Source organism: Pyrenophora tritici-repentis, chromosome 5 (genome assembly GCF_003171515.1).
Source record: "Pyrenophora tritici-repentis strain M4 chromosome 5, whole genome shotgun sequence".
Classification (NCBI taxonomy): domain Eukaryota; kingdom Fungi; phylum Ascomycota; class Dothideomycetes; order Pleosporales; family Pleosporaceae; genus Pyrenophora; species Pyrenophora tritici-repentis.
Window position 1 is genome coordinate 2,346,650 of NC_089394.1, and position 24,824 is coordinate 2,371,473.

Consider the following 24,824-nt stretch of genomic DNA (forward strand, 5'->3'; position numbering starts at 1 on the left):
TGTACAACTATCAAAGATTCAGTCGTTTCTCTAGGTCGTCCCACCGTCCCCGTCGCAGCGGATCCAAACGCTTCAACTCGTTCAGCCACAGCCTCATATCTCTTGTTGTGAATGACCCGGTACCACTCTCGACATCCATATACGCTTCCGCGAGCCCGAGAAGTGCCTCGTATATCCATTTGCAATCTGCTTCGTCCTCCAATATCTCCCTTATATACTCCATTTCGTGCTCATAGTACTGCTGTCGCTCGCCGTTGGTTAGATCTTGAACGATGAGCTGGTCCTGAGGACATGAATCAGACAAAACTGAAAGTAGATATTGGTGGTAGAACCATATGGATTGGTCGAATGGGTCGGTATTGATGGCCTCGCAAATCAAAGATAATTCCGAGTTGAGGAAGGCGCGACGTGCCTTTGCGTCTGCATTGCGATCGCGAAGAATCCGGGGAATGAGCTGACTGCGGTTGTGCCAGGCGGAAAAGTTGGAGAGATTAGTCTTGATCATCTTGGTTGTATATTCGAATTCGGACTCTGCAAGGCTCTTTTGCTCTGTAGAAGCCTCAGAAGAGGTCAAGCGTTCGATTTGCGAAACCACGATTCGCCTATACCCCCATGCATGAAAATTTCGACTGTCTGCATGGAGCATCTTGTTTATTAATTGTAGTTCGCCCGACCAAAGCTTACGTGCTGCTTCCGCCCCCATAAGGGCTTCTCCCTTGCGTAGGAGCCAGTCGCGATGATTCCATATCCAGTAACACTTGGGGTACTTGCGCAGCAGCGAAAATGTGAGCTGCAGATCACCTTGTAACAACTTGTCTGGTGGTTGCTCCGGAGATTCCTCTGCGACGAGAGACAGTAAGACGCGCCTTCGGTGGTTCCATATCGTATAGTATTCGGGATTCTCGTTCAACAATGTTGTAACCAAGCCTAGGACTTCTACAGTATACTGCTTCTCTGCGATCTGTGCGGACAGTCAGTTGTGATTTACTGCACTGCCGACAATACATGCCCTCAAGTTCACCAGATCTACCAGACTTCTGTATTCGGTAATTTGTTGGAGTTCTTTCTGTCGCACCTCTTCTGATCGTACGACAGGGCCTGCTCCGCGCGATATTCCGTGCTACATGTGTCAGTGTATGGCTTCAGCCAATACCAGTTGAACTCACGCTTGCCATAGTTGCTTTGTGCCCGCTGCGTTGGCGTTCGCTGCTTCCCCAAGGTGCAGCCTCGGGGAGAGGTTGCCCCACCATGCGCACAGAGCTCCTACCCCCACTTCATCCCTCACGGAAGGTTGCCCTTCACACTCCATCTGTCAACCCTACATAGCCGCAAAATCCTAGCCATATCACAACTATCATTGCCATTACTAACCCAGCAGTACTAACCAGGATACCAGGCGGCCACAGCCCGTGTCCGAACTTCCCTCCTCCAAGTAGCTTCCTATGCGCTGAAGCCTCCAGTCTCATCCTCCAGTTCATTCATCTTACCCCAACATGAATAACACTGACGACGAAACATCTCCATTCAATTCCGGTTACCTCACGCCGCCCTTGTCGCCTACCAAGACTGCCAGCACTGAAGACTGGACGTCACCTAGGACGCCTGCTTCGCCCCGCAAGAGTCGCAGCTGCCTCTTCTTCCGGGACATTGATAGTGCCATAGACGACCCACATCTGACCTCGCCACCACTCTCTCCTACCCAGTTTAAACTCGTCCCTCATCTCGAGGCACTTTCGGTTCCAGACCTGAGTCCAACTAACCGCGAGTCCATTTCCGCACAATCCACTCATGTTACACTAGCAACAGAACAAGAAGAGACGAATAACGACCAATCTCTTTCGTATCGCTCTTGCGTGCTCACTCGCTTTCATACACGTTCATCGCCTGTCACAGGCGACCGTTCTCTTGATAACGAGGTTCCGATTTCGACGTTTAGAATACATTGTCCAACCACATTGTGGAATGCGTCACCTCCGTGCAAGCGGAGACACAGCAATTGCAGTTCTTCAGACAGTACAGCGGAGAGTTTGGACCTTGCGCCTTCCCTCTTACCAAGTCCTACTACAACGGTCATTACAGACGAAAGCCCGAGCTTACCAAACACACATCACACTGATACATCTACTGAGGAAATCTCTTCTCCGAGTAAACTCAACAGATTCCCCATCCGTTATGCCACCTCTCCCTTGAGACCAAGTCAATGGGTAGCAAGAGGTGGCTTGCTGGCACCGCCTCGCCAGAGTCAATCAAGCACTCCGGATCGTTTCATCGCTGGCCGACGGCCACTACCTATAGTGCGCGAAAGCTTCGAGCTCAACAATCCTATGGAACGTCGGAACAAAGAGCACACCGTCAGCCGTGGTACTCGTGTAGGTCAAGATGCTTTCAGTCGCCGGCTACGTAGAAGCGGCAGGATAAATAACGAGCTACGAGGACTCCGAGAAGCTAATTCAGTAATATCGGAAAGAGCAAGTGCATACAGAAGGAACGTCAACTTTAGGCACAGATCTATCACTCTAAGTGCTCGCCAAATCAGCACTGGTGCTGTCTGGAATGTTGGTGGGCCATCTGCTGTAAGCGATACGGTGGTAGGTGTATCTACTGGCAGAGGTAGGATGCTCGGTAGTGGAACAAATGCGCCGCTGTACAAGTCTGCTTTTCTCAACCGAGCGGACCCTGAAGCAGAACTAGAAGCCTACGAGCGACGTCTCGCTCTGGCGCTCGATGTGGACCAGACCGATCGGATATTCCAACATTCGTCACTCCCAGCTCCCCAGTCCCCATCACATGGTGGTCCGGTGCCACAAACAACGCATACCTGGCGCGATGGGGCTTGGGTAAACGACGAAGAACTTGCGTGTTTGTCTACTTGATTCCCGATATTTTGTATTTTCTTGATGCTAATCATAGGACAAAGCGTCTCGCCAACCTACAGCAAGAAATAGACCAGTACCGATTTTACCGTTCAGATATGTCCCTAGGTATGTAACGAGATCTACAGACTGATGTGATTTACAGTTCTCGATGCTCCTAACCTTCGCGATGATTATTACTGCACCTTGCTAGCATACTCGTTCACTTCAAAATGCCTGGCTGTGGGTCTCGGGAACTTCGTGCATCTGTGGTCCGAGCGAAGTGGTGTGAACACCCCAGAGTCGCTCAACTCTGTTCCAGCGAATGGATCTCCGGATAACCAGCACGTCACGTCCTTGGACTTTTCATCTACAATAGGCGGACAAGCAATTCTTGCTGTTGGCAGAGCTGACGGTCGGATTTCACTCTGGAGTCCGTTTGACTCGGAACCACGTTTTGACGCTACGCAACCAAAACCGGTATCTTGTGTATCCTGGAGGCCGACTGTCGTTCAGCGCTCTTCTCTGCGTGACAAAGCATTGTCCGTACCCACCGAAGAACTGCTCATTGGAGACGAAGCAGGATACATATACTTCTACAGTGTAGAATGGCCCTCGGAAAACCAGAGTGCGCTTTTTGGCTGGCACGGAGCTATGACACTTCTTGCTCGCCTGAAGATCCACACTCAGCAGATTTGTGGACTCGCATGGTCGTCAACGGGTGAGCTCTTCGCCAGCGGAGGAAACGATAACAATTGTAACCTGTTCGAGACCAAGAAAGTGCTCCAGCCAAGTAGCTCAAGCGAGAACGGATCAGCTGTTGTTGATGTCCGCGAGGGCCCTCGTGGTGAATCCATCTACACAGTCTCTAATCGTGCCAACGATCCTGTCCTCCATCTTGCCCAATCAATAGCAAAACATACATGGACACTCAATGCCGCCGTCAAAGCGATGGCATTTTGTCCTTGGCAACGCGGACTCATCGCCATCGGAGGCGGTTCCAACGATCGTTGCATCCACTTTTACCATACCCGTTCGGGCACTTGTCTTGCTACCATTGACTGCGCCGCCCAAGTCACAAGCCTCATCTGGTCTCGCACACGTCGGGAAATCGCAGCCACATTCGGCTTTGCTCAACCCGAGCATCCATACCGCGTCGCCGTCTTTGCGTGGCCCAGCTGCGAGCAGGTCGTGGCCGTGCCGTGGTATGACGAGAACCGTGCACTATGTGCAGTCGCTTACCCCGGTGGCCCTACGAGAGGTCCACACAGTACGGATGAAGACCGCGATGGCGGGCGAGCGAAAGGTGAAGATGGTGTCTGGTCGCGACGAGGGGTAGAGGAAGGCTGCATCGTGGTTGCAGCTAGCGATATGGCGATTCGATTCCATGAGATATGGAGCGACCGGAAAGGCAGTGTGGGCTCAGGCCTGTTGGGGAGCGGGGCTATGGGGTTACTTGGGGGGAGCGATATTCTTGAAGGCCCCTACGCGGGTGGTATAGAGAGACAGGGTGCTGTGATTAGATGAAGAGGTAGGTAAGTAGGCGTCGGGTCCTACCTAGACTGGCACCTGTGCGTTGAGACTATCAAAGGTTCTGCCTATTCCTTACCATGTATGATTCTGGGATGTGGGCTACGAGCATGGTCCGTCCCATCTAAAGGAATACAGTAAAGGGATATAGTAGTAACATCAAAGTGCTTTGGCAGAACCTACACGTCTTCACAGCAATCACAAAAACACATTGATGACCGCCCAACAAGTGGTAGTGCAAACATTTAAGCCGGTCGTGAAGTGATGCAATTGTTTATTGAGACAACTGCCTTAAGCAGTCAGTGGTATGAGAAGCGCCTATCCCTAGAATGCCCGAAGTTTTCATTCAGAAGGAACCCACACCGATGTTTTCGTGCCGGCGCCAATATAATCATTTCACGACCCAATCATGAACTCATGACTATCCTCTAGTGCTTCATGGAAGACGCCCTCCTCTTGCGGGCCTCGTCGTGTGCGGCCTTGGACTCGTTGATGCGCTTGGAAAGGATCTGAGCGTACTCGTTCTATCTCATGATTAGCTTGGATTCCTAATGTAGTAATAGGTTGTACTTACGGCAGCATCCTTGGAAGCTTCCGCACGGCGGCGCTTGAGTGCGATGCGGTGACGCTTGTGCTGGAGGCGCTGAGGAGTAACCAGACGCTGGATCTTGGGGGCCTTGGTGTATGGCTTGGCACCCTCCTTCTTGGGCTGAACCTCACGGCGGATGACGAACTTGCGGACCTACGATTACAATTGTTAGAACTTCATACCTTTGTAACTTCTAGGCTCACTTCTCGCTCAGACTCAATACGCTGCTTGGAGCAGGAATGAGGAGACTCAATCCGCTATGCGAAGCAGGATTGGCGAAGAAGCTATGAGAAAACTCACATCATCTTCCTTGCTGAGACCGAAGAAGCGGCGGATCTTGGTCGCGCGCTTGGGACCGAGGCGCTTGGGGTGGACGACGTCGGTCAGGCCGGGAATGTCCTCGTCACCCTTCTTGACGATGCTGAGGGCAAGGACGGAGAGGTCCATGCCGACAATGCAACCGCGAACGGACTTCCTCTTGCGCTCACCAGTGCGGCGGGGGCGGTAGCAGGAGTGGCCGTCAGCGAGCAGGAGACGGACACGAGTGGGGTGCATGACACCCTGCTTCATGGGGAAACCTTGCTTGTCGTTTCCTCCGGTGATCCTCATGATGTAGCCCTTGAACTCGTCGCCGATGCTGTCGCCAGGAACCTCATGGCCCATACGGCGGTCCATGAAGACGCGGAGCTTGCGCTCATCGTCGACCTCGATCATCTTTTGGGTGCCATTGTTGGGGTAGGAGATGTTGAGCTTCATCTTGACTGCGGCGTCTCGACGGCGTGTGGAAGCTGCAACGTTAGTAGATTGTCGGTCGTGAAGTTCGCGATTTCGAATCTGATGTTTTCGCAGTTCTAAGCGAATGGTGGGCGCGCTAACTCGTTTTGTGGGTCACATGACCGTTGCATTCAACACCAATTTCGCGTCGCGTACTTGCGGCAGACTACTCCACTGGCGCACAGATTGTGTATTTTCATATTAGACATGCTTTGGAAATCTCTATCGTGTGTGCATGCTGTATTATGAACATCAGCTACAACTCACATGATGCGACTCAACACGTGCTGTGTGGCCATCAAGTGGGCAACGATATCGACGAGTGCATGACAACCGGTAGCACTTCGCAATCCTCTAATGATTATATGGGGTGGTATTTACATTGTGCAGCTGCGTATATATTCACATGTCTGTATGTAACGATGAGCACTTTGAAACTTCCGCTATCTTGTGGGGATAGATCATTCAACAGGGAACATTCATCACATTTGCAAAAACAAACTCAGGTAAAACGTATTCAAGTCGATTGGATGGGATATCGTAAACAGGTAATGGAAACACATATCTCGGATCCGTTTCAGGTCTGCTCGTCCCCAGCGTATAGCATTGAAAAGAGCTCCTTCTTAGAGCATGATTGCCCAAATCGCAAAGCCACCAACGCCGAAACCATGCTCGCCTCCAAGTCATGGACATATGCTGCATTTTGATAACACAAAGAATAAAGAAAAGTAATGAAAAATGAAAACCACTCTAGTGCATGAGCTCGACAGGTGGTCGTGCAGTGCTGATGGGTATGCCCTGTGCTTTTTGTGACGCAATCGGTCCCTCCAAGCCCTCCATCGCATCAACTGGTGTCAACGGCTCGGGAGTCTCTGTTGTGTCATCGACAGAGATGACCGGAAGGTTCGGAGAGTCACCATGGTCTTCGGGGTGGTAGACGACAGTGATACTGCCGGTTCGCCTCCTGGTAATCATGTTGCCTCCGTGGTCGACTTCAGGTGACACTGCCTCGTGGTTGGCATGTAGCTTCGCGAGCGCCGCTGCGAGATCCTCTGGGTGCACAATTTTGTTTGGCGCATCTTCCTCCTTCACTTCCCAACCCATGGGTGGCGATGGCGGTGGCGAAATGAAGAATAGTCGGTCTGACTTGGGGAGTGCGAGATGCTGGTCTGAAGGGTTCATGGGCGTGTTCACGCCAAAGTATACGCGGATGCGGAAGCCCATGAGCTGTGAACCGTCAAGCGCCTGTCGTACTTGTACTGCAGATTCGACATCGAAGAAAGATACCACTAGGCGCCGGAATGACTTGAGAGGCGCCCATGTGTGTACTTTGGCATGTTGATCTATTGTCTCGCGAATCTCGGTGAGGGTTGAAAGTTGGAAGATCTCGGGGGCGAGGAGGTTCTATATGGTGTTAAATTTTTTTTCCGGGTCAAGTCGCATAAGAAACTTACTGTGATGATGAGAGTGTTTGACGGGGGCGATGGCTCGATCAGCGGTGGTAGACTGGAAAGGTCGAGAGAAAGTGGCGATCGGCTTCCAGAAGATGCCCGAGAGCGCAGCGGCGATGGTAGAGTAGCTTGCATGTTTGCGATCATAATGTTGAAGCGCGAAGATGTTCAGAGTATGCAGTATGTGTGAGTAGCTGTGGTGAATGGATGAGGAATACGTGACAGCAGCAGTCTTATATCAAAGCTGGCCCTGGTGGGCCGGATTGGTGGTGGTGCCAACTTCCGCAACTATGCTCCGCCTCAATCCGCCAAGCCTAGAATTCACCGTCACATCGCCGCGTCAATGTCCCATGTTCTGCTTCTTTGGCGCGATTACTGGGCATGACTGCACTGCCCCGCGATCCGCTGTTCAACGCACTGAGCCGTTAGGGGCCTTCGGCCTTCGGCGACGCGTCAATGATGGCTTCTAACTGACCATGTCACAGCGCGCAGAGAAAAGGAGTGAGTCTCAGCCTCACAAATACACATTCGCCCTCTACTCAGCCCCAGAAAACGGAAGAAACATCGATACGTGTCTTTTGGGTTCCACAAAAGATTGTTTACCAACAATCGAGCCTTGGAAGGAGCCGACCTACTGCTAGTGTCCGGCTTACCCACATCGGGGACATGCGACCTGCACATGCTACTCCCACTCCCATACTTCAGAAAATACCAAGCCCATCAGTCTGTCCGACTGGGCGTGTAACAGATTACCTCTCGGCAGCGCACTCGTTCATCCTCCATCTCACATTGTGTCCTCAGTCCCGAGGTGGTATCACACGGCAGGAAACTGTCAGCAGACAATATATTGTATCTGATATCTTAGTTTCATCAGCAAATCCACGTAATGCTTGAAGGGTGGGCTGCCGGCAAGTAATGTCTCAAGTATGCCACTGCACGGATGAGTAGTAGTCACACGGCTGTCGCGCAACTGTTTCGAGGGCTGCCTCGTAGCAAAGCATTCCAATATGTATACTTTGATGTATATATCTGTCACGTTTAGGGCATTGCAAATCTGAGATTGATTCCATTCGTTCCAAATCCATCTGCCAATTAATCTATTCGGGATCCATATGCTATCTAGTGGCTCATCGCAGTCCGCGAGCGACCATTAAAGTATTATATTACAAAAAGACTGTGAACAGCCGGATTGCCACTTGTATGGTCTTCCGGACGCAGCGTCGCTAGCATCTCAATCACCCGAAAGATGTGGCGTGCATGTGGCGCATACCTGCTCAGCCGCAACGGGCTTAGGCCTCTCACGGACCCAGACTCACCTCAAAGAATCTCGATACAGGAACACGTCCCTAGCCCACACCACCCCACGCGCACCAACACAAGCATTTCTCTCTCCGCCTTCCAACCCAGTCGCCTCCCCGAATCGTCTCTGCCTGAAGCTCCACACCTGCTGCGCCCTCATAAATCCAGAACACCGACGCGATGGACTACAACCCAGAAGGCGACTCGATAAACGTGCGCTTCCTCGAGGTACACAGCCCGTTCTGTCTGCTGCTAGGCTTTTCGAGCTAACACGGTCACCTAGGCGAACAGCCAACGCGCCAGTTTTATCGTCCAGAACTTCAACCTAGAGACCGCGAACTCGCTCCGGCGTGTAATGCTCTCGGAGATCCCCACGCTCGCCATCGATGTCGTGGAGGTGCTCGACAACACCTCAGTTCTTGCTGATGAGTTCGTCTGCCATCGTCTCGGTCTCGTGCCCTTGTCTTCAAAGGGCGTCGATGACCTTATATACTCGCGCGACTGTGATTGCGAAGGCTACTGCGACAACTGCGCCGTCGTACTCTCATTGAACGCAAAGTGTACGGGTAGCGAGATTATGAAGGTGTATGCGCGAGATTTGGTTATTGAGTCCCGGACGCCGAATGACGAGGTCGGGAAGCCTGTCATTACAGATTCAGAAGGGACGGGCAGCTGCATCGTGAAGCTGAGGAGAGGCCAAGCCATCAACATGAGGTGTATCGCAAAGAAGGGAATCGCAAAGGAACATGCAAAATGGGCGCCCAGTGCGGCGATCGGATTTGAATACGATCCAGCCAACAAACTGCACCACTTGGACTACTGGCACGAAGAGGACCCAGAGAAGGAGTGGTACGTTAGAATCTAAACTCTTGGCTTAGCACAGTCTCGCTAACAAACTTACAGGCCCAAAGACGAAGCCCGCATAAACCTTGACGGCGGTCCCGAAAACCCAGACGAACGATTCGATTTCGATGCTGTGCCCACGCGTTTCTTCTACGACGTTGAAACCGTCGGCGGTATTGACCCCGATCAGATCGTCACGAAAGGAATACATCGTCTACAGCTGAAACTCGCCGAAATTGTTCAAGGGCTCAACGGAGGCATCGCAGGCCCGGATGACTTTGGTGGTGCACAGAGTCCTACAATGAATGGTGCAGGATATGGCGGTGAAGCCGGGGGCTATACGCCTGTTGGTGGACCGGGAGGCTATGGCGGGGGGAGTGCGTGGGGTGGCCCGCAGCAAGGGGCAGCTACGCCGTATGGTGCTACACCTTACGGGGGGCAGAGTTGGTAGATGGGGTATAGATTTGGATGAAGAAGAGTGGAAGGCGTACAATAACGGCATAGACCGGCGTTTTAAAATGGGATGGACATCATGAAATTGCGGTAGCAATTCTTCCAGATTAGTCACACGAATCTTTCAACGAATCAAGTTTTTTTGAGCAAAGGAAAGAGGAAGGAGTGAGAGAGAGAGAGAGAGAGAGAGCGCAAGAATGCAACTGTGTAAACCTCAAAGCAAATACAACTGGTACATTTGCCTATCACTCAACTCTCACAATCCCAACTCTCTCTGTAGTCCTCTTCATCCTCTCCCCATCTACCACCGCCCTATACAACCCATCATACTCCTCCATATCCCTCCATACTCCTCATCTTACTGTGCGGAAACACACCATATCTCTTCTTTCACCCTCCTCCCTATCAACATCGCCATCTGCTTCGAATGTGTATACCCCGACCTCGATTTTAGATACATCCTATCTCTATACTTAAGATCCCATACGTCGACCAGTACCCGTAGATCTAAGTGTGCGTCTTCCATAAACACTGTGTGTTCGAAAACTAAGAATACTATTTTGGATGGTAGACTATAGCGTACAGCGAGGTAGACTATAGCGTACAGTGAGGTAGACAGTATTACAGATTTTCAAAATAAACGTGTCGTAAGAGGGTGTTGAAGTCGCGGGCTTGTCACGGGGATAGGCTGGCAGAGAGGATAGATGCACGTAATCGGTATATTCACTACGTATCGCTGACAGTACAGGGCCGGGTTATAGACAGGACGTAGCTCAAGGAGCTACTATCAGACAGCTCTCGCAGGTTTTGTCTACAAACGCTAGGTACGCTACGAAGGAGCTCGTTTTTATTGAGTCAACACCCCTAGGCCAAATTTGGTGTAGCGCGAGGACTCAATAAAAACGAGCTCCTTCGTAGTCGCACCTAGGGTTTGTGCGGCCAATCCTCGCCTATCAGGTCTTGGCGCGTCTCTATTAGCCAGCGCCGTGACAATACAACTTTAATAACACTAGCTTTATGATAGGCGTTGCAGCTACGTCTAAGGTCGTCACTGTGAGGGATCGATCAAGAGTGTGGAGAAAGATTGGATTTGACAAAATACAAGCTATCGAGCTATCTACGTTGTGAGCCCGAACTTGTGGTGTGGGCACCAAGGCGCTAGTCCGATAAGATAAGGATCTTATCGATATGGGGGCCATAGGCCGAGTCTATGGATCCGTAACAGTTAACCATCTTATCTACGCTGGCAAATGGGTCGGGGTGTGGTTGGGGTTGGGTTAGAAATTTTGCGACCCCAACCCAACCCCAACCCATTTGTCAGCGCCAAGCTTAGGGTTGGGTTGGGGTTGGGTTGGGGTCGCACGGACCATGGGTTAGGGTTGGGTTATAGTAAAAAAATTGCAAGATGTATAATATAGATTTCAATAAAAGAAAAGTTTATATAGTATCACAGTAGATTAACACAGTGTAGCATTAACTAGTTTCATTTATAATATACAGAGGCTTCGCCAGCTAGCATTTAAGCACGTGTATCTAGATATATCTTATAATCTAGAGAAAAGCTAGTAACTCGCGCGCAAAGTAGCGCCTAGCCAATTGAGAATCCTTCTCTTGAATAGTAACCCTCTTTGCGTGAATAGCATTGATGTTGCAGTCTATAAAAGTTATTAAATGAAAAATAGTATAGGGTAGATAGACTATACCCTCAAAATAACCAACTAAGAAAGCTTCTGTAGCTTCCTGAAGAGCTTCGATTGCAGATCGTCGAAAGCGGATATCGGCCTTGTGCACCTGTGCAAATTCGCGCACTACGCGGGAAAAGGGGAGTTTTCGCAAGAGTAGTTCAAAACCTCTCTGGTATCTCTTGATTTCCCGTAATGCGACAGCTAAGCTAAATTAGAAAATAGCTGTGATAAACGACTGTGATAACCTACTGCCGGCCTTAAACTTGCGCTTCTTCTTAACAGCTACAGGTGCCTTTCGCGTAGACTTTCCTGCTACTTGACGTCTAGCCTTACTAGCAAGGGCCTTCTGAGCCGGCTTGCCGCCAGTAACTGTCTTGCCATCAGGACCACCCCGGCCGGCTTTACCGGTGACCTTAGGCCGTGGTTTTGTCCTTGCCATTGCGTAGTAGAGTAGATGATGAACGTAGGCGACGTATGTGATTAATTACTGTGATAAATGTGGTCGACAATTAAGAAAGTAGTAGGCTGAAAGAGTTAGGTAGCTGGAAAGTTTGGGCGACGGCAATTTCCCGATTTCCGCACTAGTAAAGGCAGCAGCGCACGGACTGCATGACGTAATTTGCTGTTTCACGATCGCATACAACCATTTCTGTTGCAAAATCAGTAGCGAGCATATCATACAAACGTGTTAAACTGCTGTGATAAACGCCGAGCTCGCGCATGCGTACAGCCCAAAAATGAAGGAATCATCGATGTGTTGATCATTTTGGGTAATTTCCGCGTTTTCGCGCTAGCGCAGGCAGCAGCGCACGGACCATTTCTAGGTGAGCATAATGCTGTCTACCCATTTCTCCAGCCCCTGACGCCCAGTAACTCCCAACACCTAATAACTCTCTTTACTACATTGAAAACACCCCATTTACAACAGCGCATTATCACAGTCCCCGCCATGCCTGTCGCGAAAGAGCAAGTCGGCGACGTACCTGAAGGCCTAGTTCCAGCCATCAAACTTGAACCTCCGCCTGGGTTCGAACAAGATGAGTGGGAGCAGCTTACCGATGTAATAATCACAGCCATTTATCACAGCTTATGCTAATATAAGCAGGGATTTGCGTGTGAAGCTGACGAGATTGACGGTATCTTAGATCAAAGAGGTAGTGGGGGTTCACGAAAAGGCCGACCTATCAATTTGAGCGTCCCCTATACTGGCTCTCTGAGTGGTAGCGCCCGTGCTATTGCTCAACGTGAACGCAAAGCTCTTTTCGATAAAGAGGAGAAGGTACTTGAAAGCGTTAGAACAGCCGACCGCTCCGCGAAGTACCAACTGAAGAAATCGCTTTTGCAACAGCCTAAGTATAAATTAGCAAATAGTGCTAGACAGGCTAAGCTGCTAGAGAAAGAGTGGGATATACTTTCAGAGAAGCGGTTTACCCAGAAAAAGTCTGGTAAGTTATCACAGCTGTTTATCATAGACATCTGCTAATAGACTATCCCAAGTGGCGAAGGATATACTAGCAATACCAATTGCTCAGGTTGGGGTTGAAAGAGTTTTCAATGTTGCTAAGGATGTTATTGGTAGTCGGAGGCACCGACTATCTGCCCGGACAATACAGCAGATAATGGTTCTTAAGGATACAATATCTCAAGAGGAAGAACAGGGTCTAGACTACCTAGTTGCTCAATTAGGGGAGGATGGAGAGCCAATTGACGAGGTTAATGATCTTTTTGAGCTTCCAGCCTCGTTAGAGCATACCTTCGATATAGATGAGGAGAACCAGACTACAGAAGAAGAGTCGGAGGAAGAGGTCCAGGAGGAGCGTCAATTGCCACCTCGAAAGCGCCAGCGTCCTCAGCGCTACCGTGATAATTAGCTGTGTTAATATATCTCGTTTTATGTATCTACTATATCATCAACGTGTACACATTATCTTAATTAAGTGTTGTTCCGTTAAAGTACCCAAAAAATATAACCCAACCCCAACCCAACCCAACCCAACCCAAGCCCAACCCTACCACTTGGTCTGTGCGACCCCAGCCCAGCCCTAACCCATGGTCTGTGCGACCCCAACCCAACCCTAACCCATGGTCTGTGCGACCCCAACCCAACCCCAACCCAAGACTGGGTATACCCAACCCATTTGCCAGCGTAATCTTATCTATACTGCGATTGGCGCGAAACTAAGTAGGCCACTATCACAATCCGATGGCTCGTTACAGGATGTTATAAGTTCTAAGCGTCGCTTTCGGCAATTATAACTCTTCGCTTTGCAACAGGGTGAATAAGCGTATTTGGTCCAAGCGTCACTTTCAGTTCGCGATTCTTCGCTTTGCCAATATGGCAGTTAATCGATGGCCATCCAAGACTTGCCCAAAGGAGTAATTCTAGACCACGTGCAAAATCTAGCGTCTCTTGGCACCAGGCGTCACTTTTGAGATTCGCGATTCTTCGCTTTCCTCACGCTGCAATCGATGGCTAACCAAGACTTGCCCAAAAAGGTAGTTTTACACTCCATGCAAGACACGCTAACTCTCCTAGCCTAAGCGTCGCTTTTGGATTCGCGATTCTCCGCTCTGCTCCCTTGTGTGACACAGCAATCAATGGCTGATGGATACTTACCCAAAAGGGTACTCTCGTATCACATGAGGAGTCTGCCAGCTACATACAGCACAAGCGTTACCTGGCGCTGAGGCTCGCGAACGTTCTTTCAATGTTCACTTTCTTCGCAATCCCGCAATCAACGGCTGAGCAAGACTTGCCTAACGGTGCTTTGACGTGAGGCATTAGTCCTAACGCGCTGAGGTGAGTTCTATGCACCAAGCTTGGCTCCCCTTTGCACTGCGCTCTGCGCTCGCGATTTTTCGCTATTCGTTTGACCGTCAATTGATGGGAAGCCAACACCTACCTAAAAGAGCAGTTTAGTAACAAGTGCGCTATTCACGGCGGTGTGTACATATACAGGTCTTCTCTATGAACTATGCTCACATGTGAGAGTTGATCATCACAGCTTCGGAGCGCTACTTAGGATGATAAGTTTCTCACGTAAGTCATCGCTCGTAAGGTTCTCCTATTGTTTGCCGCGTACTCCAAGCGCGCAGCAAGTACTGTATGCTGAAAACTTGAGATGTGATAGCATCTATGTTCTATTGCAAGGTAGGCTGCAACTGTGATTTTGTGTAGTTACGTCCAAATTTGTGATAGCCTGTCCTTGTGGGGAATAGTGGGTGCTGGAGGAATTGAAGGATTGAACTGAGGTTGTATTGTCTGAGTCTACAAACTGTATATGCAGGTGGGTGACCATAAACAGCGCTAGTCCTAGATAGGCATCGTTCCATTACAAAGGTAAGTTGCGACTGTAGGAGCAGAGCAGGAGAGACCCCAAACCGTGACAGTCCTCCATCTTCCCTCTCTACGAGAAACCCAAGACCTTGGGTTTGGATAATAGGAAAAACTTCTTCCAAACTCTTATCTATTACTCAAGCCCTTGAATCAGCCTAGTTTAAACATGATAGATTCGGGCTCCAGCGCCTCCAGCGCATCTGCGCGGACCACTCCAATCGCTCTTCTTTCAGCAACATCTCTTACCCACTCGATCCACATGACATTCAGGCCAGCATCAGCATTTTCGTACACGTCTTGAAATAACTTGTTCTTAAAACCCAGACAGGGGTTGTGATGCGAGCAGAGTGGCCAAGCGAACTTTGTCACCTGTTTGGGGTCCGATATAACAAATGACGAGAGGATGATCAGCTCACAGGAGGTGCCGGTCATGCACGTGGCTTTCTGTTCGGGCGAATGAAGGGTAAGATAACCGACGTTGGTGTCATGAACACGCAGACTGGCGAGCAAGTGCATGTCGTTTTCATCCTTTGATTCTTCTCCAAACAGGAGCTTTACGCGAGGTGCGGTACAGGACAGAACACGTGACTGTTGAAGATGATCTTGGTGGCGTGTTGGGTCCACGGTTGGAAGGGGAAATGCGTATGGTATCTGTGAAGTCGATGATTCGCTCGTGAAGTAGATGCCATCCCGGTGAAAACCACGTTCCCAACCTTTCGGAAGATCCTGCTCATTACCTATTTCCCGTAATGCTTGGTATTGGTAAAATCCGTTGAAATCGGTGCTGCCTTTTGGCACTGTGCCATCTATGGAGACAGTATTGAACTTCGCCAGTTGCATCAAAGGGGCGACCGCTAACCAATCCGACGATTTGCCCGTCGCGCGGAAGAGACCTGCATAGAACGGATACCATGGATGCAAACATTCTACAGCACCTTTCCATCCTGTCCATGACCAACTAGGCTCTCCATGCCGCCTGACAATAGATCCTTTGGGCTGCCATAGCAACACAATGTCGAAGAAAAAGCACGGCATACCATGAAGAAGACCCTCAGGAAAAGTCGGGCCCATGACTTCTGTTGCACCCGCAAAGGCATTGAGAGCATCACGGTCGTACCTGAATTCCCGGGAGGTGAAGTTCTCCACAATCATGCCCCAGCGTCCGAGAGACGGTATGCTGGGTAACAAAGACATCATCCCCATCGGAGCGCCGAGATGGGGGCGTTCGACATCAAAGCAAGAGTTTCCAGGGAAAGAGTACGCTTTAATGACGCCTTCACGCCAGTCGTAACGGCCACACAACCACGACACTCGGCGATCGAAGCACAGCAGGCGACGCGAGAAGAGCGACTCCTGAAACGTCCAGCCCCTGGTCACCCATCTGGACTCTAAAGGATAGCCGCCATAGAATCTCAGATCTGTTGATGTCGTATACAGTGGTCTATCTTGAGACGGACCGCCAATTCCTCTTAGACCGTAGTTTGCGTCAGAGCCAGTAGCAACGATAGTGAATTCAGCGCTTGCATATATATGCGCCATGGCTCGTAAGGTTCGATCCATCTCGTGAGAGGGCGCATCCTGTATGACGCATAAACAGTCTACCCAGAGGTATCGCTCCCCTAGTGCAGCTACTAGATACATTGCATCTCGGATCGTATTTGGAATGGTGATTTCGGTGTTGGTACTGCATATCGCTCCTGGCTGCTGTAGTTGCTCGAAGTTCGAGGTTAGGGTCTTGCAGGTGTCCACCTCGCCCCAGACATATGACAGAGCAATGAATGATATAGGCGTCGTATTCGGCAGTTTTACAAGCGAACGGTTCACTACATCGACTAAAATAAGGTGGTCAAGGCGAAGTGCCAAGGCTTCTGAATAACGGTCGTTGCAGCAGTCGCCATGAGTATCGTGGCATGCTTTTCGCCATTCCTGAATTGAGTTGAGATCGATTCTTGGGACCGGGGGTAGGACTACCCTCTCCTCGTCTGGCTCTTCCTCTTCCCCACCAGAGACTGCAAAGTGCGCTTTAGCAAGGATGCTTGTACGGCGAGATGCATCCAATTCTTCACCGATCATTATGATGATAGAGCCGATACTTGAAAGTAAAGATGAGGTGATACCCAGAGAGCAGTTGTATTGCGCTGACGATGTACAAGTTGCTGCCTGAATTCCGCCCCCACTCACGTGAGGGGCTTGCTGACAACCCGGACAACTGCAGGGTAGCTTCGGTTAGTTGTCAGATGGCTCAATAACAACGCTACCGATGCTGAGCTATGTGTTCACCATACTGTGTTGTGCACATTGCCAAAAGAATCCGTTCGGTGCTGTAACTCAGTGTCCAAGGTGGAGCTAACAATTGAATAGTGATATAGAGTATAGGCGCATTGTGACTTCAAGTGTCGTCTCTGGAGTATGACTTCAGAAGAAATCGAATCCATTCCACCAAATGTAGCCAAGCACAACAGCGGCGTTCATGGCGGCAAAAGGCAGAGTCATCTCGACAACGCTCCAAACCCAGAGCGTGCCAACTGGAGGAGCTGACTTCATGACATAGAAGTATCCATGCTTGTTCCCCGCGTATACCAAATAGCAGCCTGCGGCGATTGACCCTACAAAGAAGGTGACGTCTCGAAGTATAGGAAAGCGGTATGAAAAATCGACGTGGGTAAGGTAGACCAGCACGGTGAATATAGGCAACGCGGTAGCGGCCCGCCAGATAATCTCGTTCCATATTATGTCCTCGCGGTATTGGCTGTAGACGATGACGTCGAGGGTGAGGTGCAAGGCTGCCATGGCGGTCGAATAAAGAATCGAGTCCCCAAGTGCGCCGATGGGAGGTAGTTCGTCGTTGGATGAGGAGGGCGTAGACGCCAATGGTACTTTGACGGCTCGTATCGTCCCATTGGCCTTGTCTAGTTCCCGCTGTCTCTCTTCGGCCAATTCGAACAGCGTCTTGCCCTTCGGTCCGGAGAAGTCGGGGTGCTTTAAAATCATCTCGACACCCTCCTGGTCGAGCTCGGTGCTAGGCTGGAAGCCGGTTCCACTGCCTTTTGAGTCGGATTTTAATTCTTTTGCACGCCGCTCTTTTCTGTTACCGGACGACATGATGTTGGGAGTAATGGGAGTTGTGGTGGTGGGAGTGCAAGTGTCGTGCGTGCGGCTCTGAGGAAGGTCAAAGATGACGTGGGTCAAAGCTCGCTCCAGAACCTCGAGCGTCTCCTGTTCCACACCTCTTCTAGCAATGGACATTGTTGCGACTGTCAGTTCATTGGAACCACAGTGCATCTGATTTATAGTAGCTCACTATGCATTGGACTGCGTGGGCATCGCTGCCCGTTCTTATCTTTGTGTTTTGGATGTATACCAGCACCCTCGGTGCATCCTTCCCTACCCTCAACAACAAGCGCATCCTACTGTTGATAGCGCATCCAGACGACGAAGCCATGTTCTTTGCCCCGACATTGTTGGCATTGACGCGTCCAGAACGCGGTAACCAAGTCAAGATACTATGCCTGAGCAGTGGTATGGTCCCTCAACATGTCTTCGATAGCAACCACTAATCTTAGCCGGACAACAGGCGATGCTGATGGGCTGGGCGAAGTGCGCAAGAAAGAGCTAGTCAAGAGCGGGTTGCAGCTGGGTATCGGAAGCAAGGAGGACATTCTCGTGGTCGAGGACAAGTATGCACTGCATGTACGCCCGTCTGCACCGTGCTAATCTGGGCCCAGAAACTTCCCAGACTCAATGACGGTAACATGGCACCCACGCCTGATTTCGAATCTGCTCACAACCGCCTTCGCACCAAACATGAAGTCAATTTCGTCCGAGGAAGCACCGCAGGCGACCATCGACGCCATCATCACCTTTGACGCACACGGCGTGTCGGGTCACCCCAATCACAAATCGCTCCATGGCGGAGCGCATACTTTCTTGAAGGCGCTCATGCATCGTCACAGCGGATGGAACTGCCCCGTCAAGCTGTACACCCTCACCACCACGTCAATATTCCGCAAATATCTCAGCTTGCTGGACGCGCCTGCTACAATCATTGGCGCAATTGTGCGAAAGAAGGAGCTCGGCGGCTTCCCTACTCCGCTCCTGTTCATCAGCTCACCGGTCGGCTACAGGACTGCCCAAAAGGCCATGACAACGGCGCACGAGAGCCAAATGCGCTGGTTTCGCTGGGGCTGGATCACCATGTCGCGCTACATGGTGCTCAACGATCTGAAGAGAGAGAAGGCGGGTTAGCAGAAGCCTTGAATCTCCTGATGTTCATTCAGCTGCAGCGATGAGAAGTCTCCTTGCACTCGGGCTCGCAAAGTTTCTTTGTAAGGCATACACGACAAAAGTGTAAAATCGCCGTCTATTTCCAACTCCATTGTTTGTGTGGGGCAAAGCTGTTGTGTTGCCAACAAACAGGGAAGGCGTGAGCGCAACGCCATTTCCTTGCCAGAAGTCTGTGTAACATACCAAGAGAGGCAACTCGGGGAGCACGGAAGCAAAGCCGCGCAGGCCAGGCTCCGCTCTTTGTGGGCCTCAGGCAGGTTACGGATGGACGGGCTCCCAGGGTCCGTGTGACATACGACGTGCGTTCTGCAGTCCTCCATCTCACTCCTTTCTGTTCTGTAGCACCACATTCTTGCCCAATTGTCCTTCTGATGCGCCTTCTCCTCAACAGCAGACGAAAGACTGCTGCCAGTCTGCCTGCACCTTCGGTACTCGCATTGTCTTTCTCGTCGGCAACAGGTAGCAACGAGTGCGTCGCAACTCACGGCTCGGAACTGCTATCGTGACGGCAAGGCCTCAATCGTAAGCCGGATGAGCGACTGTTCAGGCACTCACACTGACGCACCAAAAGCCACGACGTCGCGCCTTTGCGAGACTACTCAATAAAGAAAAATTACAAACGATGCCGTCAACACCGATACTTCGCTTGCCAGTCGAGCTCCACCTGGAAATTGCAAACCTTCTGGACCTGGGCGATAATGTCAGACTCGCGTCTACCGATCGCTATTTCAGATCAATCATCCCAGCACCAACGCACAGCGAGTTTCTGGCTGCCGAAGAGTGCGCATGGGCAAGGTCAAAACAGTTGTATGCCTGCAAGTGTTGCGTCAACTTTCACACCTGGGAAAAGTTCGCCGACAATATGAGGAAGGGAAAATGGTGTCGCAGTGGCACGCACGCCAATGAGAGATTCTGTCTCAAATGCGGGGTAAACAGCGCGTTGTACGCCCGCGGCACCCTTCTCACAATCTGCAACCGACCACATGTGCTCTGCAGTAAATGCGGAAGTCTTACTGACCAACTGGGCCATCATGGCATGTGCGCTGCCTGTTCTCCAGACACAAAGCGAAACCGTGGTAGCCAGCACTTCGACCACGAGGATCACTGGACTTACGCGACTAATCGTATGTCTGACCGGAACCACGTACGAGAGTTCTACAACTGGCCGGAAGACGGGCGATTGCCTAGATTTTGATTAACCATGTACGTTACAATCGTTGACGGCCAACACGCTCCCAAGATAAGCCGAAAGCAACTTTGTTCACACGTCTAAAGTCATGGGAGCTCACAACTGCAAAAGTCTTGGAACACAAGCATGGTCCTTCATACGACTGGGAATATCTGGCGCTGTCCTCCTTGCGTTGTTTTTCATTCACATTTTTCGGTAGTGATATGAATATACCGTTCGCCAATACCGCATCACTCTACCACGTCACGGCTGCTGTCCCTATTGACACGCAATATACATGTCTGAAGTGGCCGTATGCAAGGTTGAGATTGAGATTTCCACACCTCGCCGATACCTAGTCTTCTTAATTTCTACAGACGCGCTATTACTCAAAGAACGCAAGCCACCGTCGTTCCGGCAGCTATTTATCAATCGCCACACCTTCCGTAGCCAAGTCCCTGACATTGTGAACATGCCAAGATCAAAGAAGCCTGTAGTGGAGTCTGACCTTCCAGAACTACAGAGTCCTACGCCTCTGCAACCGCAAACCCTCAGAGGGCGTATCTCAGTGACGTTCAATACTATCCTGGCAGCATTTCCAGCACGAAGAGGTACCCCGCAACGAGAACCAGTTCGACGCTCCAGGACAGCGCCTGTTCCAGAATGCGAAAGTGTGCTCCAGTTAGGTAGTGGGATTGGTCAATCTCCAAATAACACACAAACTCCTAGCACTCAAACACAGATTCCTTTGATTTCTGTTTCTGAAGAACCTTGTCCCTATGACCCGACTGTTTATCATTCTTTTCCTGGCATCGAGCGTTCACGGTGCAACTTTTGTGGTATGCGACCTCCAAAATCAAGATCAAGCACGCCGTGCAACGATTGCCGGTCTAGAAGCCCATTTTCTCATATGAAGTTGATTCTGCAACGAAGATCGGGTACTGAAATCGAACTCCAAATGCCTACCAATGGTCCCAGTCCTCACCTGAGTCATAGTTCTTCATCATCTGTTGAAAGCCCACGCATAGTGCCTCCTGATATTGCCGCAAAGAGAATCGGTAACCCGCCGAGAAGGGCATCACTTCCTGTTCCCCGTCCTGGTGCTATCAACACACTTCTACAGCCACCTTCTACTGGTCGTACATCTCATTCTCTAAGGCAGAATACCACATTGGATACTCATAAGCCCAGACCCAAGAGCGCACTTGCAACCCACGAAGTGAGACCCACCAGCCCCAAACTACACTACATTCACGGCTTACCAAACTCAAAGGCATATCCATATGTTTACAAAAGAGAAGTAACACATCATCTAGCTGCCGTTCGTGCCGGCTCACCAAGTCCACTAGCAGATTTCGCCCTCGCAGCTCAGACCAGAACCAGTGTGAATATGACTACAGACTACTCGGAAACAGTATATTATGGCTCGCGAATGTCATCTGCGTTTTCGCCTACGCCAGAACAACATCGCTCGCGGCAGCCGCGGCGCGGTAATGTGGTTGTGGAGCAGACTGCGAACAGGGATGGATATGTCGTGACCGAACACCCGCATCTACATCAGCAAGCTGGCATACAGCAGCATGTTGATCATAGTAATGGACATCGTAGGCGAGCGCCCGAACAGCAGGAAAGATCCCGGACGGCTTCGAGACCACAGCCAGATACCTCTAGTCGCACCAGAAGTACAAGTACAGGCAGCGAGCCAAGCACGGATCGTCAGACCCCCGAGCCAGAACACTGTTCCGGGGAAGACCTAAGGCCGAGACTACGAGGTGGTGATGGCGGTAGAGATGAGGATTTCCATACTCCCAGTTGCGGACTCACGCTCAAGCAGCTCCTACTCACCTGTCACAGGCCCAACTACAGATACAGCACCAACAGTATAATCATCGACGAAACCCTCCAACCAGCACGGGTACCAGATGCATCACAGATTGCACAAGCCATACAAAAGACACAGGGAACGGCGAGACTCCCTCGTAATCTCTTAAGGAAGAGTAATCCCCACGCCATACTACGCACAACGCAGGTTGAACTATGCACTGGAAACATCGCTACTACTTATTCAGAATGCACACCCCCCATTCAAACCCCACGTTTTCACCACCTTCCAATATCATCACCCCCACAGCACTATCCCGCAGCCTCTCCAACCAATCCCCATACTCTCGCAATCCTAACCCTAAGGGGCGGCGCATCCACACCCTCCACCCTTTCCGACGACTCCCCTCTCCCGTCCACACTCTTCTGGCTCGCCGGCGGACGAGGACCCCCCATAACCACCCGTAGCTGGAAGCGTCAAAGACCGAAGAAGAGAATGGGTGGGTTGTTTGGAAAGTTGATTTATGGGACGCGCGCTGGGACGTTGTATGAAGGGAAGAAAGAAGGTGGTGGGGAGGGTGATGCGGGTTCTGCAAAGGAGTCTGTGGGAGAGGGTAGTCAGAAAGGCGATAGTAGTTCTGCAGAGGAGGGAAAGGAAGCGGAGGCGGATGGGTCTGACGCTGGGTCTAAGAAAGAAGAGGCTGATGCTGAGGCAGTACCGGATAAGAGCGAAGATGCAGCAAAGGAAGGCGATGGAGCCTAAGACGATATCGTGAGCGCGGAGTTAATGTTGGATAACAAGGACTCTGATGTGTGATGTTTCATCTTTGCATTTCTCTTGTACTACGTAAACCCATAAACTGACCTCTGGAAATCCCAACGCTGGCAGGTAATCTCGCCTATTTCTTTTTTCAGATCATGCCAATGCCAACGCATCATTCATACCCTAACACTCACATCAACTCATAAGCCCATGAACTTGCTCCCCACTCAACGTAGCCTTCAGTGCCGGTCGCTTCCCCGTCGGCATACCCGCCTTCTTAGGCGTAGCCGTCGCATTTGTCTTCTTCCTAGCTGCCGTCAGTACATTGCCGCTTCCCCCTCCACCAGCAGTCCTCTTTGCCTCAAGCGCAGCCTCATGTTCAATCTTGCCCACGGCCCTCGTAATCGCCATACTGTATCCGCCAATCCACTCGCTCCAGCTCTGCTTGCCCTCGCTGTTATCCACGGCAACTTCTAGATTCGAGCTCATACTGCGCTTTGGCCTGAGCGTTTGCGAAGTTGTAGTCGTAGTCGCAGGTTTCTGTTTCGCAGGCCTGGTCGTTGATGAAGGCGAAGGAGGGGCGACGTCTTGACCTCGCAGCGCACGCCGTTGTTCAAGAAACGAGCGTGCTACATTCTGTGCTGCAGAGACACCGGATTTGATCGTCTGCACGTCTTCCAAGTTGACGTTTGCGGGAATGGGGATGCGGTAACTGCCACTCAGTGTGACTTGCCGACCAGTGCCACCAGTCGCGCTCCTATCAACCTCTTCAACCCCGGATGTGGCATTGCTTGTAGTATGGCGGGTTCGGGGACGGTAGGATTCTAGGTCCTGGCGGGCGACTTCGAGTTCGCCTTCTAGTCTTACAAGCTCTTCATCAGCTTCTTCTTCCTCTTGTACCTGGACCACTTCTTCTACGTCGTCATCATCATCGTCCACTTCTTGAACTCTGCTAGATGTACTCAGTGTTGGGACTTGTGTTGCAGACGAGGTCTTGCGACCTTTTCCTCGTCGACGAGGTGAACGACCGGGACGTGAATCGGATATTGCTCCAGCTCTGTACAATTCTTCAACCTTGGCTTCGAGGCCTCTGACGCGAGATTTTAGGGCTTCAAGATCGGAGGCGGTGGGTACGTCTGCAGATGTTTTGGTGGGGGTTGGAGGCTTTGTAGTGTCTGTTAACGTTGAGGTTGGCTCCTTGTTCAATTTTCTGGGCTTCCGTTTCTGTGTATTAGCTGCTGGTGCAGCTGTTTCCTCTGTGGTAGGGACAGCTGTAGTCTTTTTCGTCGTAGATGTTGAAGGCTTTGATTTAGCTTCTTTTGGTAAAAGAACTCCCCCTGCTGATCCTGCTCTTCCCTGTTCAGCATTGCTTGCAGGGACAGCCTTTCTAGATCGCGCTTGTTTTGCTGGCGTTGTTGGCGTTGGCTTTGGTGCCGGTGATGAAGGTTTGGACGCCATGATAGCGATAGTATCGTGTCTGTGCCTTTGGATAATGACGCAGTACGTATGTTAACCAGGACTTCGATATTTCAGATGGGAACTAGAGGTGCGCTCAATGTTCAATTTGTAGACAAGTGTGTTTAAGAGGAATTGATATCGAATCTATACAACCCTCTTGAATTAAGTGCAGTCATGTCACAAGATAGGAAAATGTGTAGAAGGAGCAGTCGTTGAGACCAAAGCAGGGCATAGTTGGACACAAGCTGAGCACATCTGACGTATGGTGGCGGATGGACCAGGATCATCGTCCATGCTGAACCCTGTCACTGTCGGAACGCGGAACGTCAACCGCTAATTATCGTCTACGCATTAGTGTGCTTGTCAGATCTTACCCTAGACGATAACTATCCTCAACATCTAGTCGGTTGCTGCGCTTGATCACAAAAAGTAGTTGACGGATTACAACATCCGCACCTCTCAAACATCATGCAGACGACCCCAATCACAGTCAAACACGTAATGATACATCAAGCAA

General features: G+C 50.7%; 13 protein-coding genes across 13 annotated transcripts; 6 read left to right on the forward strand and 7 right to left on the reverse strand.

Annotated features, from left to right (window-relative positions):
* Nucleotides 1-10: 10 nt before the first annotated feature.
* Nucleotides 11-1,175, reverse strand: PtrM4_108780 (BET4, Protein prenyltransferase, alpha subunit; the record flags this gene model as incomplete). The annotated part of the gene is made up of 3 exons (XM_001935877.1): nt 11-961; nt 1,022-1,120; nt 1,167-1,175. 3 exons carry the CDS (start codon nt 1,173-1,175, stop codon nt 11-13), a joined length of 1,059 nt encoding a protein of 352 aa, XP_001935912.1.
* Nucleotides 1,176-1,493: 318 nt separating this feature from the next.
* On the forward strand, nt 1,494-2,873 carry PtrM4_108790 (uncharacterized protein; the record flags this gene model as incomplete). Its single annotated transcript, XM_001935876.2, has 1 exon — nt 1,494-2,873. The coding sequence occupies one exon, from the start codon at nt 1,494-1,496 to the stop codon at nt 2,871-2,873; it is 1,380 nt and encodes a 459-aa protein (XP_001935911.2).
* A 98-nt stretch (nt 2,874-2,971) lies between these two features.
* Nucleotides 2,972-4,379, forward strand: PtrM4_108800 (WD40 domain containing protein; the record flags this gene model as incomplete). Its single annotated transcript, XM_066107810.1, has 2 exons — nt 2,972-2,981; nt 3,019-4,379. 2 exons carry the CDS (start codon nt 2,972-2,974, stop codon nt 4,377-4,379), a joined length of 1,371 nt encoding a protein of 456 aa, XP_065962259.1.
* A 431-nt stretch (nt 4,380-4,810) lies between these two features.
* PtrM4_108810 (RPS6A, Ribosomal protein S6E (S10)) lies at nt 4,811-5,727 on the reverse strand (the record flags this gene model as incomplete). Its single annotated transcript, XM_066107811.1, has 4 exons — nt 4,811-4,906; nt 4,957-5,124; nt 5,154-5,228; nt 5,272-5,727. The coding sequence occupies 4 exons, from the start codon at nt 5,725-5,727 to the stop codon at nt 4,811-4,813; spliced, it is 795 nt and encodes a 264-aa protein (XP_065962260.1).
* Nucleotides 5,728-6,495: 768 nt separating this feature from the next.
* Nucleotides 6,496-7,331, reverse strand: PtrM4_108820 (Calcipressin domain containing protein; the record flags this gene model as incomplete). Its single annotated transcript, XM_001935874.2, has 2 exons — nt 6,496-7,149; nt 7,200-7,331. 2 exons carry the CDS (start codon nt 7,329-7,331, stop codon nt 6,496-6,498), a joined length of 786 nt encoding a protein of 261 aa, XP_001935909.1.
* A 1,344-nt stretch (nt 7,332-8,675) lies between these two features.
* Nucleotides 8,676-9,789, forward strand: PtrM4_108830 (RpoA, DNA-directed RNA polymerase, alpha subunit/ subunit; the record flags this gene model as incomplete). The annotated part of the gene is made up of 3 exons (XM_001935873.1): nt 8,676-8,723; nt 8,779-9,344; nt 9,399-9,789. The coding sequence occupies 3 exons, from the start codon at nt 8,676-8,678 to the stop codon at nt 9,787-9,789; spliced, it is 1,005 nt and encodes a 334-aa protein (XP_001935908.1).
* Nucleotides 9,790-11,342: 1,553 nt separating this feature from the next.
* PtrM4_108840 (HHT1, Histones H3 and H4) lies at nt 11,343-11,915 on the reverse strand (the record flags this gene model as incomplete). Its single annotated transcript, XM_001935872.2, has 3 exons — nt 11,343-11,446; nt 11,495-11,677; nt 11,726-11,915. 3 exons carry the CDS (start codon nt 11,913-11,915, stop codon nt 11,343-11,345), a joined length of 477 nt encoding a protein of 158 aa, XP_001935907.2.
* Nucleotides 11,916-12,425: 510 nt separating this feature from the next.
* Nucleotides 12,426-13,347, forward strand: PtrM4_108850 (Dimer-Tnp-hAT domain containing protein; the record flags this gene model as incomplete). The annotated part of the gene is made up of 3 exons (XM_001935871.2): nt 12,426-12,536; nt 12,582-12,921; nt 12,974-13,347. 3 exons carry the CDS (start codon nt 12,426-12,428, stop codon nt 13,345-13,347), a joined length of 825 nt encoding a protein of 274 aa, XP_001935906.1.
* A 1,616-nt stretch (nt 13,348-14,963) lies between these two features.
* PtrM4_108860 (HET domain containing protein) lies at nt 14,964-16,886 on the reverse strand (the record flags this gene model as incomplete). The annotated part of the gene is made up of 1 exon (XM_001935870.1): nt 14,964-16,886. The coding sequence occupies one exon, from the start codon at nt 16,884-16,886 to the stop codon at nt 14,964-14,966; it is 1,923 nt and encodes a 640-aa protein (XP_001935905.1).
* Nucleotides 16,887-17,228: 342 nt separating this feature from the next.
* On the reverse strand, nt 17,229-18,059 carry PtrM4_108870 (uncharacterized protein; the record flags this gene model as incomplete). Its single annotated transcript, XM_001935869.2, has 1 exon — nt 17,229-18,059. The coding sequence occupies one exon, from the start codon at nt 18,057-18,059 to the stop codon at nt 17,229-17,231; it is 831 nt and encodes a 276-aa protein (XP_001935904.2).
* Nucleotides 18,060-18,115: 56 nt separating this feature from the next.
* Nucleotides 18,116-19,058, forward strand: PtrM4_108880 (PIG-L domain containing protein; the record flags this gene model as incomplete). Its single annotated transcript, XM_001935868.1, has 3 exons — nt 18,116-18,332; nt 18,388-18,490; nt 18,539-19,058. The coding sequence occupies 3 exons, from the start codon at nt 18,116-18,118 to the stop codon at nt 19,056-19,058; spliced, it is 840 nt and encodes a 279-aa protein (XP_001935903.1).
* A 2,117-nt stretch (nt 19,059-21,175) lies between these two features.
* PtrM4_108890 (uncharacterized protein) lies at nt 21,176-22,849 on the forward strand (the record flags this gene model as incomplete). The annotated part of the gene is made up of 2 exons (XM_066107812.1): nt 21,176-21,484; nt 21,539-22,849. The coding sequence occupies 2 exons, from the start codon at nt 21,176-21,178 to the stop codon at nt 22,847-22,849; spliced, it is 1,620 nt and encodes a 539-aa protein (XP_065962261.1).
* Nucleotides 22,850-23,044: 195 nt separating this feature from the next.
* Nucleotides 23,045-24,307, reverse strand: PtrM4_108900 (DUF4045 multi-domain protein; the record flags this gene model as incomplete). The annotated part of the gene is made up of 1 exon (XM_001935865.2): nt 23,045-24,307. One exon carries the CDS (start codon nt 24,305-24,307, stop codon nt 23,045-23,047), a length of 1,263 nt encoding a protein of 420 aa, XP_001935900.2.
* Between the last annotated feature and the right edge of the window lie 517 nt (nt 24,308-24,824).